This window comes from Gracilinanus agilis, chromosome 3, assembly GCF_016433145.1.
Source record: "Gracilinanus agilis isolate LMUSP501 chromosome 3, AgileGrace, whole genome shotgun sequence".
In the NCBI taxonomy this organism is placed as follows: Eukaryota; Metazoa; Chordata; class Mammalia; order Didelphimorphia; family Didelphidae; genus Gracilinanus; species Gracilinanus agilis.
The window spans coordinates 116,563,233-116,585,195 of NC_058132.1; the positions used below are offsets into that span (position 1 = coordinate 116,563,233).

At 37.5% G+C, this 21,963-nt stretch overlaps 1 protein-coding gene across 1 annotated transcript in view; it reads left to right on the top strand.

Moving 5' to 3' along the window:
* The first annotated feature begins 8,758 nt into the window (after positions 1-8,758).
* LRRC63 (leucine rich repeat containing 63) overlaps positions 8,759-21,963 on the top strand; it is a 59,378-nt gene continuing 46,173 nt past the window's right edge. The window contains exons 1-3 of the mRNA XM_044668940.1: positions 8,759-8,864; positions 13,417-14,040; positions 14,255-14,323. Coding sequence (XP_044524875.1) covers positions 8,759-8,864; positions 13,417-14,040; positions 14,255-14,323 — 799 coding nt within the window. The remainder of the gene's footprint in view (positions 8,865-13,416; positions 14,041-14,254; positions 14,324-21,963) is intronic.

A 21,963-nucleotide genomic window follows, 5' to 3' on the forward strand; every position in this document is an offset into this window, starting at 1 on the left:
TCCCTCCTCTGACCAAAAAAAAAAATTATTTATAAATGAACTAAGCAAAGAAACGCTATTTCGAGTTTACACTTGAGATTTCCTGCCATTTCCCCAACATCCGATCTAATAAACATTCTCTAGGGCAAACCTACCAATCAGATTGGAGTCTTATCTATCTTTGTGATTAATCACCTAGGAAGAGAGCACAGAGGGAAAGTCAGACAGCCAAGGTTTTGGATGACTGCCTAGTAAGAATGCAAGTAACCTTCAAAGAAGGAAGCAGATTTATACTTTAACCCTCAAGAGGATGAACAATTGAATACTTGGACTCGCTAGAGAAATCAGAGAAATCCTCTTTACTGAAATGGGAAAATTATCTTTAAGGAAAAAGAAAAATCTTCATTAATCAGCTACAAAAGTCCTTTCATTAAGTCTATTTATACGTTTGCCAGAAGTTAAAGGAAGTCTTATTTAGCGAAAAACCGCCTTACTTTATAGGGAAGGACCTAACTTTCAGCACCTGTACACTAAACTTCTTGAATCTTAGAAGGCTAGAAGTAACTTGTTTTCCATCTTCTCTATCCCCAGAGTTGGAAGTTAGTTTACATACCTACCTCTTACTTACTTCCCTTACCCTTCTTTCTTCCTTTCTTTTTTTGTAAGGGGAATTGTTAATTTTTTTTTTTTTTTTTTTTTGCAATCTTTCCTTTTCCCAATCTCGAAAGACACCTAGACCGACATACACATAGCCAGGAACCTCCAGCAAAAAAACAAAACAAAACAAAAAAACTTGACAAGAAAGACATTAGGCTACGCCAAAAAAATACTTTGCATAACAAACATATGGATGAGACGGCGAAACTGTCTCCTAATTCACATTAGGGAAGTTTCACCCTCCGCCTCTATATTCCTCTAGATGCCTTATACCTAGGTATTGTTTCAAAGGTGGAAGGTGGAAGGGAATCACCACCCCAGAATCAGCTGTATTGAAAGCACAGCCCAAAGCAGAGGAGTAAGCAGCACCGCGAGCCTACTGCATAAAACTGCCGGGTCAGAAGAGAAGCCCGCAGAGGGAACCTAGAGAAAATAAGGAGAAATGCGACAAGAGAACTAAGCTTGGTTACCGAACCAGGAGCGTCGCGGTAAGAGGAAGAATGGTGTTCACCAGGCTTCTGTAAAGCAGCTGCATGTGGCACTAGCGTCTTCTCCGGCCCCGACTGCCTGCAGCCTCCCCGGGAGCCCCTAGTAGAAGAGGAGTAAGGTGAAAAGAGCCCCCGGGGCGCGCTCCGCTTTCCGCACAGCGGCAGCGGCAGCGGCAGCAACAGAGCCGTCGGCGCGCTCCTCTCCGCCTCTCCCGGGAACGCGCCTCCTCCCCGCACTCTCCTCCAAGCGCCGAGCACAGCCCTGCCCTGCCTTGCCCAGCCCCGTCCCTCCTCTCAGCTTTCCTGCTCCGGCTCTGCGATGCCCTTGCGTCCCGCCCTGAGGGGGCACGCGCGGCAGCTGCAGGTGAGAGCAGGGCTCCCCCTGTTGCCAAGGCCCGGTCTCTAAGGACGCAGGGCTCTAACCTTGTTGTAGGGCGGAGTAGTTGAAGAGGCGGGGAAACTGGGATCAGAGACCGAAAGGACAGGGACTGGGAGCTGCTTAAAATGGGTTCCTGAAGGAAGAAGGCGTATTTGTTTGGAGTCATCAAGAAGCAGTACTACACAGTGGTAGTAACTCATTCGACTGTAGAAGTTCTTGGGATAGGTGAGGTTTCCCCCTTTCTTTCTTTTTCCTTTCCTTCCCTTCTCTGTCTCTTCTCTTTCCCGACTCCTTCTCTTTTCTTTTCTTTACTGTCTCTTTTCCTTCCTTTTCTTCCCTTCCCTTTCCCGTCTCCTTCCCTTTTCTTTCCTGTCTCCTTCCCATTTTCTTTTCTGTCTCATTCCCTTCTTTTCCCCATCTCCCTCCCTTCCTTTCTCCTTCCCTTCCCTTTCTTGTTCTCTACTCTTCTCTTCCCCTCTCCCCCTTCTCTTTCTCCTTCCTTTTCTTTCCTCTTCTCAACTAGACTCTTTCCTCAGGAGAAACTTCTAGGACAAAATGAAAACAAGAAACAGGCCACTGTTATCGTCGTCATTACCGTTACTTCTGGTTAGTACTCATCACACCTTACCCTGGTTTGGAGACCGTCCTGAATTCTCTAAGGTAGAACCACGATTTCCCAAGCTCTAACAGGTTCTATCTAACTGGGAAAAGACTACATTGTGTTCTTGCCAATTGCCCGAGCCAGCTCTTAGAGGATCAGCCTAGCTAAGTAGATGATAAATTCTTTGGAAATGACAATTCATAAAGCATACGCATATGTAAATATATATCAAAGGAGGTAGAAGTTCCAGGATTTATATTTTTTTGACCTATTAATATTATTTTAACTTTATTCTTAATGATATACAGCTCATACTGGAGAAAAAACAGGGAGTATCCTTTGCATACTGTCTGGCACATAGCCTTTAAAAAACACTTATTGATTGATTGCCTAGAACAATTGTGTAACCTTGGGCTAGCCACTCAAACACCCTAGACCTCAGTTTCCTCAAATGTAAAGAGATTAAAATGTTGATCTAGAAGGTCTCTGGGCTCCCTACTAGCTCCAGATCTATCTTCTCTACTGACTGAGAACTTGACAGTCTAGTAGAAGAAATGAATCATATCAGAATTGATATTCTCAATAAAGAAAAACTGAAGATGACATGAAGATGTAGCTTAATTGAAGATTTGCACTGAATGGACAATGCAATTAGCAGAGTTTGTTTAATTACGCCCAAAGGCAGTAAAACATATATCAAGGAATCCTGAGTCATCCCCTTTTTCAGTGCTCATAAGGCAAAATGACCACTCTGAAGTCTTACTGGGGCAAGTAGATGGCTCAGTGGATAGAGAGCCAGGCCTGGAGAAAGGAGTACCTGGGTTCAAATGTGGTCTTGGATAGTTCCTAGCTGTGTGACCCTGGGCAAATCACTTAACCCAGTAGTTTAGTTCTTACAACTCTTCTGCCTACTAAGTATTGATGCCAAGACTTCTGGTAAAGGTTTAAAAGTGTTGTTTTTTTTTAAATTAAAAAAAAAAAAAAGATTCTTGCAACTTTTGCACCAAGACATGCTGTGGAAGTAAAGAAATTCTGTGATAAACTTGACAAGATCTAATCATTTATTAAACACATATGTAATATGTCAGACATTGAGCTAGGCACTAAGGATACAAAGACAAAAATGAAATCAGGAGTTTACATTCTCTGGGAGACATACATATAATAAATACAAAATTAAAGTAATACAAAGTAAATATAAGATAATTTGGAGGGTGGGACTACCAGCTGAGGAGGGACATAAGGAGATGACTCTTTTTTTTTTTTTAACCCTTAACTTCTGTGTATTGGCTCCTTGGTGGAAGAGTGGTAAGGGTGGGCAATGGGGGTCAATTGACTTGCCCAGGGTCACACAGCTGGGAAGTGTCTGAGGCTGGATTTGAACCTAGGACCTCCTGTCTCTAGGCCTGGCTCTCAATCCACTGAACTACCCAGCTGCCCCTAGGAGATGACTCTTAAACTGGGCTTTGAAGGAAGCTAGAGATTTTAAGAATCAGTGGTGAGGAGGGAATATATTTCAGATATGAAAGACAGCCTGCTATAAGGCACAGAGGGGAATTGGAATGTCACCTGTGAGGATAAATAAACAGGGCAAATTTGACCAGAATGTGAAATACCCAAAAGGAATTGAAGTATAATAAATAAGGGGTGGCTTTTTGGCACAGTAGATAGACTTGTCAAGCCTGGAATCAGGAAGACTCCTCTTCCTGAGTTCAAATATGGCCTCACATACTTACTAACTTTTTGGCCCTGGGCAAGTCACTTAAACCTGCCTGCCTCAGTTTCCTCATCTGTAAAATGAACTGGAGAAGGAAATGGCAAACCACTCCCATATCTTTATTAAGAAAACCCCAAATGGAGTTAAAATGAGTCGACTGAACAACAACAAAATAATGTCTAAAAAGGTAGGCTGTAGTCTATAGTGAAGGACTTTAATAAATTCCAGAGGTGTTTGTATTTTATCCTAGAAGCAACAGAGAGGTACTGAACATTTTTGAAAAGCAGAGTAATATAGGACCATGGTACTAGACCAGGAAGGGATCTCAGAGGTCATCTAGTCCCACCCTTTTATTTTACAAATGAGGAAACAAACAGGAACTAGGAAGTTAAGTAGCTTGTCCGTGATCATGCTTTCAGCATCAGGCAGGATTTAAACCCAGATCCTCTGATGTCAAAGCCTGTGTGCTCTTTTTACCTGATTTAGTCCTGTACTTGAAGAATAACTGTTTGGCAATTGTGGGAAGTGTGGAATAGAAAAGGAAGACCATTTATGAGCACTATTTAGGATTGCATTAGGAAGGCTATTTAAGATTCTATAATTATAGTCAAGGTAAGCATTGATGAGGGCCATGTTATATAGTGAAGTAAAGGAGACAGAGGAAAGATGTAGAAAGAGAATCAACAAGACTTGGCAACTGATTAAATACAGAATGTCGACATATACTTTGACGATTGAGGACTACAGCGAGAAAGGGAAGATAATGAAAAATATTTTGGGCAATATAACTTAGTTATAAGGGGGTCAGCTGGGTGGCTCAATGGATTGAGAGCCAGGCCTAGAGATGGGAGGTCCTAGGTTCAAATCTGACCTCAGACACTTCCCAGCTGTGTGACCCTGGGCAAGTCACTTAACCCCCATTGCCTACCCTTACCACTCACTCTTCTGCCTTGGAGCCAATACACAATATTGATTCCAAGATCGGAAGGTGAGGGTTCAAAAATAAATAAATAAATGAATGTAAAAATAACTTAGGTACAAGAAAGAAAAGAGGTCAGAGACTTACATTTTTATCTCAAGATGCTTTCTTTCAGAAGAGTTGAAAAGTTTTGTTTATGATCAAACAATATCACAAAAAATAAAATGGATTAAGTCTTGACTCAAAGGGACTGTTGTTACAGGCCGGGGTGACCAGTAGTTTTTCTTTTATGTAGTACCTCAATTTTATTTTATTTTCAGTTTTAAATTCTCTTCTCTCCCTTCTACCATCCAAAAAAAAAAAAAAAAAAAGGAAAGAAAATGTGTTTCAGTGTGCACTCTGAATTCATCAGCTCTCTATCTCTTTTTCCACTTGGTTAATTGATTTTTAATCTGTATTTTAAAGGTCCTTTACTGAATGTAATTTTTATATAATGTAATTATTATGGTAAAAAAGGTTCATTTATATTTAATATTTCCACATAAGTGTTCCAAAGTCATATGATCCATATTATCTCCTCCCCTCTTTTCTACCCCCTCCCAGAGCTGACAAGCAATTCACTCTGGGTTATACATGTATTATCAAGCAAAACATATTTCCATATTATTCATTTTTGTAAGTGAATAATCACATAGAACCAAAACCCCCAAACATATGTCTAAATAAACAAGTGATAAATCATATTTTTTCATTTGCATTTCTACTCCAAAGTTCTTTGGAGATGGATAGCATTCTTTTTCATAAGTCCTCAGAATTGTGCTAGATCATTGTATTGCTGTTAGTAGCAAAGACTATCAATTTGATCGTTCCACAATATTGCAGTTACTGTGTATAATGATTTCCTGGTTCTGCTTATTTCACTAAGCATCACTTCACGTAGGTCCTTCCAGCTCTTTCTGAAATTATCCTGTTCATTATTTCTTATAGCACAGTAGTATTCTATCATCATCATGTACTATAGTTTGTTCAGCCATTCCCCCAACTTAGGGACATCCAATTCTTTGCCACCACAAGAAGAGCAGCTATAAATATTTTTGTACAAACAGATTCTTTCTCATCTTTTATCTCTAAAAAAGATGCATTTAATATTTCTGTTTTTCTGCATTTGTTTGTGAGGTTTTTATGCCCTATTACATAGTTAATTTTTGTGATGATAGTAAGCATAGTAGAGAAATATGTCTACTACTTTCTGTTTCCATTCATTATTCTTCAAGACCTAACATATCTAATTTCCCAAATTCTGTTCACTTCTTTAACTTTTATATATTCTATTTTCTAGTCAAATTTACCTAGGTCTAAGAGATATAAATTGAAGTCTTCCACTATTCATTTTTTTTGTCTATTTCCTCCTGTGATTTACTTAACTTTTCCTTTAACAATTTAAATGCTATGCCATTAGATACATATATGTTCAATATTGATATTAATTCATTGTCAATAGTATCTTGTTTATACTACCTTGTCTGTAACATAGTAAAATCTAATTTCCATGTATATTTCTTTCAATTGGATCTATTTTTTGCATTTACTTTGTCTGAAATTATGATTGATACCCTTACCTTTTTTGTTTCAGCTGAAAAATAATAGCTTTTCCACTAGTCCCTTATTTTAAATAACTTTCTGTTTCAAATGTGTTTCCTGTAAACAATACATTGTTGAATTCTGGTTTCTAATCTATATGATTATCCTTTTGCATCTTACAGGTAAACTTATCTCATTCACATTTAGTTATGATTGCTAACTTTGTATTTCCCACTTTCTTATTTTCTTATACTTTTTCCCTGTCTCTTCTTTAAGAGTGTTTTGCTTTTGACTTCTCCCTCCTTTGATCTACTTCCTTCTTCTTAATCTCCCTCCATTTCCCCTACTACCCTGTTGTGTAAGATGAATTACTGTATTCAATTTTATGAGTATAGGTGTTTTCCTTTTTTTAACCAGTTCAGTTGAGAGCGAGTTTCAGTTTTCACCCACTCTCTACCCCAGCTTACCCCTTTTAGATATAAAATACTTCTTTGTATGTCCCATTTGTGTAAGATTTTCCTCATTCTTCATTGGCTTCCAACCTCTCCCTATGCATTCCTCTTCTTCTCCCTTCCATTCTTCTTTTGAGACTATCCAGACATTATAGAATCCTACACATGCTGTCTGTCTGATAAGATTCCCTCTGATATCCCTGGTGATGATAAAGTTCTGAGGAATTATATCATCTCCCCACATAAGAATTACAACAGTTTAACCTTGTTTAATAACTCTTATTTTTTATTTTTAAAAAAACCCTTATCTTCCATCTTAGAGTCAATACTGGTATTGTCTCATAGGTGGAAGATTGGTAAGGGTGGGCAATGGGGGTCAAGTGACTTGCCCAGGGTCACCCAGCTAGGAAGTGTCTGAGGCCATGTTTGAACCCGGGACCTCCCTTCTCTGGGCCTGGCTCTCAATCCACTGAGCCACCCAGCTGCCCCTTGATTAATCTCTTATGATCTCTCACTCATGTTTCCTTTTTTATGTTTCTGTTGAGGTCCTTTGTTTGAATGTCAAATTTTCTACTCGTTCTGGACTTTTCATCATTTCATCAGGAATGCTTTCTATTTTATTAAAGATCTTTTTTTTTCTTCTAATAGTATACTCAGTTTTGCTGGGTACATTATTATTTCTTGTAATCCTAAATCTTTTGCCCTCTGGAATACCCTATGTCAAGTCTTCCACTCCTTTAAAGTGATGTCTACTAAATCTTGTTTGATCCTGACTAAGGTTCTATGGTACTTGAATTCTTTCTTTCTGACATTTTTGGTAGTATTTTTACCTTGACCTGGGAGTTCTGGATTTTGGCTATAATATTCCTGCTGTTCTCTATTTTGTCCCCCCAGGAAGTGATCAGTAGATTCTTCCAAGTTCTACTTTGTCCTCTGGTTCTAAGTTATCTGGGCAGTTTTCTTTAATGGTTGCTTAAAATACATTCTTAAAGGATATATATCCAGATGTTCCTTTTTGTAGATAACATGGGACTGATTACAAGCCACAGAGCATAATCTATCTCCTCAACAAATACATGATTATTCAAAAGAGATTGACCTACTTATCTATACAAAAAAACCCACCCTAAATGGATGAAAAATACCTATTGTCAAGACTAAATTGGGATGGTGGGAGGGGATTAGGGCCAGCCAGGTGGCTCAGTGGATTTAGAGCTGGGTTCAAGTCTCACCTCGGATACTTCCTAGCTATGTGACAAGCCACTTAACCCCAGCCCTTACTGCTCTCCTGCTTGGAACTGATAGTTAGTATCAATTGTAAGACAGAAGAAAACATTTTTTCTTTTTTGTAATGTAATAATGAAGGGACTACTCACAGGAAAAGATTATAGACCTATGCCTTTTGAAGTATCGAAGCATTAATAGTAATATTAGTAACAGCAAAACTACCATTTATAGTACAATGGATAGCACATTCAGTCTAATACTTACCAGCTGTGCGACCCAGAGCAAGTTGATTAAAATTTCTGTGCTTTTGTTTCCTCAACTGTAAAATAGGGATAATAATAATACCTACCTCCCAAAGATGTTTTAAAGATCAAATAAGATAATATTTGCAAAGCACTTTGTAAATCTTAAAGTATTATTTTTAAAAAGCTAGGCATCATTATTTATTATTTACACAAAACTTTAAAGTTAATAAGAAAGTTTATTAAATTTTAGAAAAGTATTACACCAATTTACTAATCCTGTAAGGTTATTAACATTTTTTTTTAAAATTTTAAGGTGTTACTGAATTTTTTTCATGTAAAGTTATTGTACTTCTTATTACTTAACTCACTTATATATGTAATTTTCTTATTCCAGAGAAACTTGTTGAGATGTAATTTTGATTAGCTGCCTTGGGATTGTAATTGGAACATTTCAGGATCTCATCAATTTTGTTTAAGTAGGAGTGGTAAGAACAGAATTCAGTTTTAAATAAGATGCTTACACAGTCAAAACTCCTTCGAAGACCTTTGCCTCCAATGCTCCGCCCTAAAGTGATTTGTCCTAAACCACCAAACCCAAAGAAAGAAAAAACTGAATTAGGTATGTAACATTAATCATAGAACTCCTCAATTTCTACAGTCTGGAGTTTCAGAGAAGCAAAACTAAAGATAAAGACATATTATACATGTTTAAAAAATGAATATAGAGAGAAGTAAATACTTGTTGGGTACTCTCTCTGATTCTGATTTTTATCTCCAGATTTTTCTCTCTAATCCCCAAGACAACACAAACTCCCCTCAAGTCTTAGTTCTTGAATATTCTATAAATGAACATGTTCAGTCTTTTGTGCCAGTGTTCACATCATGTGCCCTTCTTCTATTGCTCACCTCCCTAGCCTTGACTAGGATTCTAATTCTATGAAAGCTTACCTCAACATGGACTAGCACACTTATCCTTCTAAACATTTTAATAATATGATCCCTCTTTCTACCTCCAGCTTTATTGAACTTAGATATAAAAGGAAATTTAGGGAGTATCATCTGACCTCCTTCCACTACACATAAGGAAACTTACAGAAAGGATGAGCTAATGATTATGTCTGTCTCCCCAACTAGATAAGCCTTTTAAGCACAGGGAATATTATCACTCTATTTTCATTTCCTAATTAAGTCAACAAGCATTTATTAAGCACCTATCATGTGCCAGGCACTGTGCCAATTTCTGAGATGAAGACAGACAAAATATAGACTACTCTCAAGGAGCTTGTAACCTAATGGACAAGACGGAATGTAAACAACCATATACAAATAATAGATACTTAAAATTGATAATATTGATATTGAAATAATCAGATTGATTCTGTATCTTTTTTTAAAAAAAACTTTAAACCTTTACCTTCTGTTCTAATTCTGTTCTAGTTCCAAGATAGAAGAACAGTTAGGAATAGGCAATGGGGGTTAAGTGACTTGCCCAAGGTCACACAGCTAGGAAGAGTCTGAGAACAGATTTGAACCCAGGACCTCCTGTCATTTCACCTAGCTGATCCTTGATTCTGTATCTTTTTAATTTATTCTATTTATCTTACATTAAATTGATTTTGTCCTGTAATTGCCTAAGTCATAATTCTTTGTCTCTAAGCTTAATTCAGAAATTTAGATGTCCTCTAATGAGTTAAATTTAGAAATCTAATTCTGTTAATCACTATCCTTTTCTTATGTCAAGGAAATCTGTTAACCCTTGAAGGATGCAGGTGGATGCAGGGATTCTGGTCTAGTATTTTTACATCACCAAGCTATCATTTAAGGATGTCTGGTTTGTTATCCAAAGAAGTCTGGTTTGCTACCTCTGTCCTTGCAGATGCAGCTGGACTCAAGCAACAAACTTTTCTTAGTCCCAGGAAGGAAAGAGGGAATTGTTACTAGCCCTTCTTCCCAATATCCATCCAATTAAGTTTTCTTCTATAATGCCAGCCTTCCTATTTTCTGTACTTTCCGAAACTATGAAAAGTACTACCAACCCCATAAGTGGGTCTTAGCTTTGCTAGAAAGGCTAAAATCCCATTTATTGGTAAATTCATGTTTTACTAATAAATGATAACGCTTGGAACCTTGTGTCTCAGTGTAGCTTAATTGTTTTTAACTGTTATAATATCCCACATTGATATAGACATCTGTTATTTCTATAGAATTGTTTGTGTGCTGTAGACATCAATGTAAGGTACTTCGCAACATTTCAAACACCAACTAAATGTCAGCTATTATTGTTACTATTATTACCATTATTAATCATAAAAGTCAGGCTATATGGACTAAAGGAATAAATGGGTCATGGAAAATGAGTTGGGGAAGTAGAGATAGCAAGTGTATGTAGTCTACTCATTTGAAGATCCTGACAGTGAATGAAAAGAGACAGTGAGATAATGGCCAAGGGAAGAATAGTACTAGGCTAAAGTTTGTTTTTTGTTTGTTTCTCTCTCTCTTTCATTATTGAATACTTCTTTTCACTTATGGCCTTGAAGGAAATGTAGACTTTGGATTGGTGGAGAAAAAATGGGGGAATAATTCAGGCAAAGTATACTATGAAACATATAGGTAGGAATGAGCATTTTTCTCTGTACTTATCAGTAAAAAGAATAACCTGACAAAAACAGAGGGTTTCATGTTATGAAGTAACGGGAAATAAGTAAATAGGTAAGATGGGACCTGCTATAAGATAATACTATACTATGAAAAATTGATTCAATTTAATAGGCAGCTAGATGGCACAAGGGGTAGAGTGCTGGGCCAGGTGTCAGGAAAACTCAACTTTGTGAGTTCAAATCTAGCCTCAGATACTTAGTAACTTAGTGAGAGTGGGCAAGCTACTTAAACCTATTTACCTCAATTTCCTCATCTGTAAAATGAGCTGGAGGAGAAAATGGTGAGCCACTCCAATATCTTTGCCAAGAAAACTCCAAATGGAGTCACAAAGAGTCAGCCAATTTTCAACTTTTATAGGAGTAACATTCCTGGAAAACAGTACAAAAATAAAAAAATGCAAATGTTGATACATTGAACATATGAGAAGTAGAGGACTAGGTTTCTGCAACCACCAAAAACTGTAATCTTTTGCTAAGGTTGCTGAAAGAAAAATATTTTTCTGCATACAATTCTTTGTAAGAAAATGTTAATTCTGATGATATGGACTTGTCCTAACACAGTAACCATGAAATAACTCATAAAATGCAGTACACAAAATTAAATTTGTAACATGGAAAACATTTTTTCTCACTTGTGGTTTCTTAGAATTCTGTGACCTTTTTGCTAACGTCTCAATTAAGATTTTTTTTAAAAAAACTGATTTCAGACTGTTCACTTTTCATAATATGTTGTGCCACAAATATTTTTCAAGCTAAAATATTTTCTAATCTGAATTTTACCTTCCACTGTGCCAGATACATATGAGGATATTGTACTGTCCACTGTATTACTGTAAACTTTTCTGCTTTAATTGTCCTCTGGAAACCAAGGGAGAGAAGGTTGCTAGGATTTTAGTGCCTGCTATTGGAAGACACCAAGACTGGCCGGGTCTTGACATTGCCCACCCACCCCTGTTTTCCCTGACTGTGGATGGAATTAGATTGTGAAGGAGGTACCAGCTTGAAATTATCCATCAGTGACATCTGCTTTGTGTGCTTTTTGAGATCCTTAAAGGGTCTCAAAGGGAGGGAGCATAACAGAGGCAAGATGATGTTTAACTTGGAGGCTGTGACCGATGATGGAATCAGTGAAGTGCCTAGCAGAATACCAGCTGCTGCATTGCAAACTTGCCTGCATTGGGCCTCTCATTTTTTTTCTCTACTGCACATAGCTGAGAATGTGAAAGTGAAAATGAGGTTACTAATAAAATCACATGAATGCTTGAAGTAATAAAAATTAAGCAGGTGAACGTTAAGGATTGATTGCATTTACGTTTTTGAATAGAAGGGGCAGCTAGGTAGCACAGTGGATAGAGAGTCAGACCTGGAGTCAGGAGGATGTGGGTTCAAATATGGCCTCAGCCACTTCTAGCTGTGTAACCTTGGGCAGCTTACCTCTCCTCACCCCAATTGCCTCGCCCTCACCTCTCTTCTGTCTTAGACCTGATACTAAGACAGAAGGTAAAGGCTTTTAAAAAAATTTAATGGAAGAACAACATGATTAAAATAATATTCAGAGGAGGTGATATTGACTGCCGTTTTTAGACTATCCTAGGATGGAGGAAAGATGAGAAATTATTTTATAGAAAGCTATTTTATAATTTTAAGAGTAAGGTGATGTATGTTTAGACTAGGATGTTGTTAATGGAAAGGAAGAGAAAGGGACAAGTCCAAGTAACAAAAACTGAAAGGAGTTTGTGATGTTGTGGGGAAGCAAGAAACAGATGCCACAGAATATGACTGAGATTTTAGATTCACTGGAACTATGAGAATGATGATGCCATAGGGATCTGGAAAAGAAAAATAATTTGAATGGAAAATAAGTTCCATCTTAGACATACTGGAATCTTTAACTTATGGAATATTTGTTTGTGTTTGAGAGGAAATGGCAGAACCCCAAGTTGGAAGTGTCCTAAATCAGGTTAATTATACATATGAAGCTAGAGCTTGATCAAAACAAAGGGGCTAGAATTGTGGAATTGAAAATTAGCTACATGAAGAAGAGAGATGCTATAGATGCCCTACGTCCCCTTTTTCACTAGTTCAAGTCCTATCCTTCCTTTTATGCCCTAAACAATTTTTCCATCCTTCATAAACTTTCCTTAATGGTTTACCCTACAATAAATTTCTCATTGTTTTGAGTTTTTAGCCTTGACTATACTTTTCATTTGCTGAGTGATCATTAATTGCCCTATGATATCACTTCCATTTTTATCTTGGGTTGTTGTTTAATTCATGTTTTCCTCCCAAACTTTTTGTGTGTGTGTTTGTGTTTGTGTGTGTTCTAGCTAGCATGTTCATTAAAGGGAAGAGTCTCTTTGTTATACTAAATAAATACAATAATTTCATAAATGATATAATAACAGTTATATTAACTGTTCCATTGCATTTTCTTGACCAAAAGACTTATGTTGATTAATAAACATACTCTCAATATTTTCTCCCTCTTTTTCCTTTCCCTACCCCCAAATTTAGCTATTACCAATGAAGATTTCAAGCAACAAGATCTTCCTAAAATATCTTTTAGTAAAATTATTCCAACAGAAATGGAGAAGAAAATTATTCCTAGAATATTTTTTAAGAGGAGAAGGCAATCCAAACTCCATGTCAAAAACCTCCTTTTTAAATGGAAGATAAAAGGAGATTTAGATACCACATCAAAGAAACAAGCACATATTTATCTGCTCTTTACAAAAGCTAAAGGTAGTCGTGGCAGTCCTATCTATATGCCAACTTGCAGTTGGGGAAAGGAAGAAAGTATTTCAGAAAAGTCATGTAAAATAAAAACCTTATTGTTGGACAATATTTCAGAAAGTTCAAAAACTGTATCTTCTAGGTCCGTAACACCTCTAAGTTCCCGATCAGGACCCTTATCCAGCTACAGAAAAACTAATAAAGAAGGCTTAACTACACCAGACTCATCATATGTACCTTTTCCATCGCCCTTAATGATTATGCCAGAAGATAAAAAGGAAGCTAAAAAACCTATGTGGATTTCTAAAGTGCGACCTTCTAATGAAATAATAAACAACCAACTTTTTTCATTTGATAAGCTACCAGCATCAAAAGAAAAAACGTCTACTACAACAGATAAGATAGGTAATGCTTATTTAATATTAACTGATGGGATAATTTTTGTTTTCTTCAAAAATTTTATCATTTTTTCTGCAAAGCTATGACTTTCCATTTCCAAGGGAATATTTCTTGCTGGTGATAGATGGAACTACCAATAGGAAGTATATGAATTGCCTCCAAGTTCCCAAACCCCCGCCTAAAACATAAATTCATTTCTCTCTCTATTTTTTCCTTCTAGCAAGTTTAAAAACAAAAAAGTTAAAAAAAAGACCTGAATCTAAAGTAGCAGCACTATCGGAGACATCAGGTAAATGATTTATTAATATATTACCTAAAAAGACAAAGAAGTAGTTTCTGATAAGACAAAGTAAGGACTAAAGGCCCAAAGACAGACAGGCAATGAGTGGAGAAAGGAACAATTTTCAAACCTTTCCCAACACACAGAAATAGATTGTTTTGGATACAGAATTTCCTTAGTGTTAACTAATATGCACCATTAAGCATATTAGAACTATGTGGAATATCTTAGCATTTGAATTTGAATTTCCACTTAAACTTGGATTTACTGATGTTGTTAATAATGAAACATTAGCTCTTCTTTATTTTTATTTTATTTTGTAGGTGACCAAATTTATTTTATTTTATTTTTTTCATTTCATTTTTTTTTTTAGAAAAAAATTTTCCATGGTTACATGATTCATGTTCTTGCTCTCTCCACTTACCCCCAACCCCCAGTAGCCAACGCACATTTCCGCTGGTTTCTTCCTGTGTCATCGATCAAGACCTATTTCCATATTATTGATAATTGTTATAGGGTGAGCATTAAGAGTCTATATCCGAATTGTGTTTGCATCAACCCATGTGTTCAAGCAATTGTTTTTCTTCTGTGTTTCCTCTTCTGTAGTTCTTCCTCTGAATGTGGGTAGCATTCTTTTCCATAAATCCCTCAGAATTGTTCTGGGTCATTGCATTGCTGCTAGTACAGAAGTCCATTACATTCGATTGTGCCACAGTGATTCAGTTTCTGTGTATAATGTTCTCCTGGCTCTTCTCCTTTCATTCTGCATCAATTCCTGGAGGTCTTTCCAGTTCACATGGAATTCCTCCAATTTATTATTACTTTGAGCACAATAGTATTCCATCACCAGCATATACCATTTCTTCAGCCATTCCCCAATTGAAGGGCATACCCTCATTTTCCAGTTTTTTGCCACCACAAAGAGTGCGGCTATAAATATTTTTGTACAAATCTTTTTATCTATGATCTCTTTGATGTACAAACCCAACAATGGTATGGCTGGATCAAAGGGCAGGCATTCTTTTAGCGCTCTTTGGGCATAATTCCAAACTGCCATCCAGAATGGTTGGATCAATTAACAACTCCACCAGCAGTGCATTAATGTCCCAATTTTGCCACATCCCTTCCAACATTCATTACTCTCCCCTGCTATCATTTTAACTAATCTACTAGGTGTGAGGTGATACCTCAGAATTGTTTTGATTTGCATTTTTCTAATTATTAGAGATTTAGAACACTTTCTCATGTACTTATTAATAGTTTTGATTTCTTTATCTGAAAATTGCCTATTCGTGTCCTTTGCCCATTTATCAATTGGAGAATGGTTTGATTTTTTGTACAATTGATTTAGTTCCTTGTATATTTGAGTAATTAGACCTTTGTTAGAGTTTTTTGTTATAAAGATTTTTTCCCAGTTTGTTGTTTCCCTTCTGATTTTGGTTGCATTGTTTTTGTTTGTACAAAACCTTTTTAATTTAATGTAATCAAAATTATTTATTTTACATTTTGTAATTTTTTCTAACTCTTGCTTGGTTTTAAAATCTTTTCTTTCCTTTCCCAGAGATCTGACAAGTATACTATTCTGTGTTCGCCTAATTTTCTTATGGTTTCCTTATTTATATTCAAGTCATTCACCCACTCTGAATTTATCTTCTTTAGATACTAGTGATTGTATTTAAAGTTTCTTAAAGATTTAATTTTTCCCAATTAAACATAAAAATAATTTTTTAACATTTAAAAATAATTTGAGTTCCAAGTTCTCTCTTTCCCACCTTCCCTTCCCCAAGGCAAGCAATTTGATATAGGTTATACATGTGCAGTCATGTAAAACATATGTCCATATTAGGCATATTATGAAAAAAAAACACTCTCCCAGAACCCCCCAAGAAAAATAAAGAAAGCAACACACACACACACATCTTTATCTCTCTCATTTGATTTTTTTTTAAATTTTATTGTTTGTTTTTTTTTTAATTTTAAACCCTTAACTTCTGTGTATTGACTTATAGGTGGAAGATTGGTAAGGGTAGGCAATGAGGGTCAAGTGACTTGCCCAGGGTCACACAGCTGGGAAGTGTCTGAGGCCGGAGTTGAACCTAGGACCTTCCGTCTCTGGGCCTGGCTCTCAATCCACTGAGCTACCCAGCTGAGCTCTCCAGAATTTTTTTTGGACCTAACACCAATTAACCATATTTTTTTTAGGCTTCACATATAGTAATTTTGACAGCTGAGTTTATGTTTTGATTTTCATTGTCAATGTAGTAACTTTCTATGGTCAGGTTCTTTTTTGTTTGTTTATTTGGTTTTTCTTCATTTCCCCAGCCTACTTCTTGACTTTTAACTTTATGGTAAAGTTGGGCTCAGCTCTTGGAGTCAAGGGGGCTATGTCCTAAGCTTCAGGGTTTTTTGTGTTGTGTTTTCCAGAGATAATTCTGGGACTTGTAAGTTTTCAGTTCTTCCAAGTTGATACGATTTAAGGAAAGGTGTGATGACTGTTCTCCTGGTCTGTTCTTTGGACTTTGAGCAACTATGAGCATATTTTTTCCTCACTAGAGCTGTGGCCAGGATACCCACTCCCCTACAGCCACATGGTCTGGTGGTCTAATGCTCTTCCTAGCCCTGTGACCCAGATCCCCCTCTATGGGCAGTGCAACAGAGTTCTGCACCCAGTGTTAGGAAAGTGTCTTCTGTGACACTCTTATGACCAGTCATCTGGCTCTTACAATCTGTGGGATGAGAGCTCAGGAAGTTGCCACTGATTTAGTTGCCCTGGAAGCCTGCAGTAGCTTGTTGGTGCACAGCCTGCTGCTGGCTTGCTGAGCCTTTGCTGATTCATTCACCCCCAAGGCTGGCATTGACTTTTGCTTCATTCTCACTGATCTTTCCTATTGACTTTCCAAGTTGTCTTGGAATAAAAAAAATGTTTCATCTCATTCTTTTGTTGGTTTTTCCACTCCATAATTCATTTTGAGATACTGTTTTGAAGTTATTTGGAGGATTTGGGAAATCTCAAGCAAGTCCTTAACTTTGCTATCTTGGCTCAATTGTAATTAATAAGCATCTATTAAGCACCTACAATGTGCAAGGCATTGCTACATGCTAGGAATTGTAGTATATAAGGATGGGTTTTGTGAAGTAATGATAATATGCTAATAATAACTAGCATTTATAATACTTCTTTAAGGTTTGAAAAGCAGTTTACATGTGTCATTTAATTTGATATTCACATAACCCCTCTGAGACAGATATTATTCCCATTTTATATATGGAGAAACTAAAACTGAGAGAAGTGGTGACTTGCCAGAAATTATACAACTATTAAGTGCCTGGGGCAAGATTTGAACTTGGTTCTTCTGGATCTTTGTCCAGGATTCTATTCATTGGGACAAAAATGAAACAGTGATGCTCACAAAACATTATATTCTAGTGGGTGAGAGAAAATGTACATGAGTATATGTAGCACAATATTTTTTTAACATAACTTAGTTTTAGAATCAAGAAAAGTAGAAGTTGGGAGATCAGAAAAGGTTTCATGTAGAAAGGATAAGTAATGAAGCTAATCTTAAAGGAATGAAAGAATTTTATGATTCAGAGATGGAGAGGGAGAATATTCCAGGGAGTTGGAATGGTTAGTGCAAAGACAGAGACCTAAAGTGCCAGGTGCAAGGAATAGCAAGAAGACAGGTTGGCAGACTAGATAGTATGGGAAAGGGAGTAAGATATAATATACTGGGAAATGTAGGTTCTGTTTTGCAAGGTTGTGAATGACTTTAAATGCCAACTAGAGGAACTTATATTTTTCCTGGTGGCAATAGTTACTGCTAGAGTAGAGAAGGAATATGGTGAGACCTCTGCTTAAGAAATATCACTTTTGCAACTATTAGGAAGGTAGATTGGAGTAGGGAATAATGTGAGACAAGAAGACCAATTTGCAAGTAATTATGGTAGGGCCTAAAGTAAGATGATGCCTTGTCAGTAGTGAGAAGACAGATATTAAAAAATGTTCTAGAGACCTGAATAACAAGATTTGGCAATTGATTGGATTTGTGGGGTGATGAGTGAGGAATTGAAGTCAACACCATGAAGTTGCAGACCTGGGAGTCTTAAAAGAAGAGTGATGCCCTCAGTAGAAATCTGGGTGTTCAGAAGAGAGAAAAGTTTTTTGTGGGGGAAGGTAAAATGTTCTGTTCTCTCTAATGTCTGCTTTTCTATTGTCTATGAAGATACCCATGATTTCCCTTTCTTTAGAAATATCCTCATTTTATTGGTTCATTGGTACATTCATCCAATGACTATCAATATCTACCATCCTATATCTTTTCTTCCTTATGTGGTTACTCTTCTTGAGAAAAGTATCTATAATTGGCACCTCTACTTTTCCATTCATTGCCTTCAAAAAGTTTTTAGTCTGGTCTCTGACCTCATCATTCAGTTGAAACTGTTCTCCAAAGTTACCAATGTTTATTTGGTTTTTAAACCCTTATCTTCTGTCTTAGAATCAATATTGTGTATTGGTTCCAAGGAAGAGTAGCATTGGGGGTTAAGTGACTTTCCCAGGGTCACACAGCTAAGAAGTGTCTTGAGGTCAGATTTGAGCCCAAGACCTTCCATCTCTAGGCCTGGATCTCCATCCACTGAGCCACCTAGCTGCCCCAACCAATATTCTTTTATTAGTTGAATTTATTAGCAGTTTCTCAATCTTTCTTTTGGACCTCTTGACAACCTTTGACTCTATTGATCACCCTCTTTTTCTGATTATTCTCCTGCCTTGGCTTTCATGACACAGTTTTCTCTTATTTGTCAGACCAGTGTTTTCCAGTCTCTTTTGTGCTCCCTAATTGTGGATTTTCTCACTTTATATTTATCTTGCTTTATGATCTAATCAGCTCTCATGGGTTCAATAATTATCTCTCTAATGGTAATTCTTAGGTCTATTTATCCAGCCTAACTCTTTTGAGTTCCAGAATCATATTGCCTACTGTTTACTGACTATCTCCAACTGGGTGTCCCATAGACATCTCAGACTCAATATATCCCCAAATAATTCATTATCATTCCTCACTCCTTTCTTCTGAATTTCCATCTTACTGCCATGAGAATACACCAGTGAGTATACAAAGAAAAGCAAAAGTCCCTGCTTTTAAGGACCTCACTGTCTCTTGGAGGAGGACAGTATGAAAAACAACTGTATACCTACAAGATATCTATAAAATAAATTGGACATTATCAGTAAAGAGAAGGTATTTATATTAAAGGGAGTCAGGAAAGGCTTTCTCCTAAAATCCATGGGATTTTAACTAGAATCTTACCCCCTCCCACCTTAATCTGTCACCATATCCTGTCATTTATGCTATCACACTGTCTTTCAAATACATAACTTCTCTTTACTCTCACACCTGACATTTTGGTACAGGCCTGTTAGTCATCTTGAGCTGGATATCTTGTAGATATTTTAGTATCAATCCATCCAAAAGTGAATCGATAATCTTTCACCTTAACCCTTTCCCCACTCTCCAAACTTCCCTATCGTTGTCCAAGGCACTTCCAATCCTTCCTGTCCCCTAGGTATTAGCCTTGACTCCATACTCTCTACATCCAGTCTTTCCCCAAGGTCTGTCAGCTTCACCTTGTGACATCTCTTGTATAGACCACCATGACTCCTCGTCTTACTGTGAACCCCCTGGTGCAGGCCCTCCTCTCTTCATGCCTAAACTGTTGCAATATTTGGCTGATCCCCACTATAATCCATCCTTCTTCACTCAGCCCTCAAAGTGATTTTCCTTAAGCCATTTCACCCCCCTACTCAATACAATTTAGAAGCTCCTTATTACCGGCAGGATCAAATATAATATCCTCCAGAATTCATACTAATTTTCCCTACCTTTCTAGTGTTCTGATACCTTTCCCTCCCACCATACTCTGTGATCCAGTGACATTGGTCTCCTTGATGTTCCTCCTCAAATAAAGCATTCAATTTCTTGGTTCTTGCCATTTTCACTGGCTGTCCCCCATGCATGGAATGCTCTCCTTGCACCTCCCTACTTCTTGGCTTTCCTGGCTTCAAGTCCCAGCTAAAATCCCATCTTTTGTAGAGAGCCTTTCTCAATCTCTTTAATTATAATACCTCCAGGCTATTGATTATTTCCTCTTTTATTTTGTGTAGATATCTTGTTTGTTCACATGCAGTCACCCCCATTAAATTGTAAGCTTTTCAAGAACAGGAATTGGGTTTTGGGTTGTTTTTTTTTTTTTCCCTTTCTAGTACTTAGCACAGTGCCTAGCATACAATAGGCATTAATAAATGTTGACTGACTGGCATACATAGAATGGGAAGGGGGTGATGGGTAGTGGAAGCTTTAAGTATTTCAGTTTCCTGATGTTTTCATAAAGTTTTTATTTTGTGCAGTGTTTCCTTCTTTTTACTTTGTTGATTCAGCTTCAGGTCCTAAAATTTTGCTTCATTTTCCTGTTTTTACATTTTTAGGTAGGAAGAATTTTGCTGAAAGCAACAGTCATCATACTAATTATGTGACCTTGTACTTTATAGTCTCAGTTTTTCCATCAAACAATTTAATTTTTTTAATTTTCCCTCCATTCTTTATGAATTTACTTTGTTCTTTAAAAAATATTGGTAATTTGGGTTTTTCCGGGTTAAGATGGCGGCAGAGTAAGAAGCAGCTCTTAACCTCTCCTGACCGAAACACACAAAACTCCTCAAGGGGACATAAAAACAAGTCCAGACGAACTGAGGAACCCCACAACAGGGCACAGCGTGGAAGGTACGTGGAATCGAGACATTTCCAGGCTAAAAAAGGGCTCTCACTCAATCGCGAGCTGAGCAACCGCCCCACCCCCACCCCCTCCACACTCACCTATAGCTCCGAACCCAGCTAAAAAGAAATAGAGCAAGTTTGGGGCACCCATCGAGTCATCGGCAGCTCCGGGACCTGTTCCTGAGAGCAGCAAGACTTAGGACCCCATTAAGTCAAGAACGCACGCGAAATCTGAGCGCGCGGGAGCAGAGAGTGGACGCTGGGCGCAGAGAGACGGCTGAGCAGAGGCGTGGGTGGAGGCAAACACAGCCAGAAACTAAAGCCTAAGTGGGGAACCAGTGCAGACGGGTATACGACTGTGGAAGTAGCTCCCTGAGACTTGTAAAGGAACTTCCTGCAGAGGATCAAGCAAGGGAACCCACCAGGGGGCTTGACCTTGGAAAAGACTAGAACTCAGACCTCAGGAGCCAATAGATCTCAGACAGACACTGAGAGCGAGGATAAACCTGAGAAGCTGCTGGGCTAATGATGGCTAATCAGTTACAGGAAATTCAGAAGAGAAAGAATAATAACAAAAAAAAGAAGTCTTTAACACTCGACAGCTTCTACACAGAGAAAATCCAGACAACCGAGCAAACAGAGGAGGAGAACAAACAACCATCCAGACCCTCCCCAAATAAGGAAAACTCCTCACAAGCTATGGAAGAGTTCAAATCTGAGATTTTGAGGAAAATGGAAGAGATCTGGCAAGAAAATAACAGCTTAAAAGGTAGAATCTTGCAACTGGAAAGCGAGGCTCAGAAACCAAATGAACTGATAAGCAAATTGAACACAAGAAATGACCAGATTGAAAAGGAATACCAGAAGATTATGGCC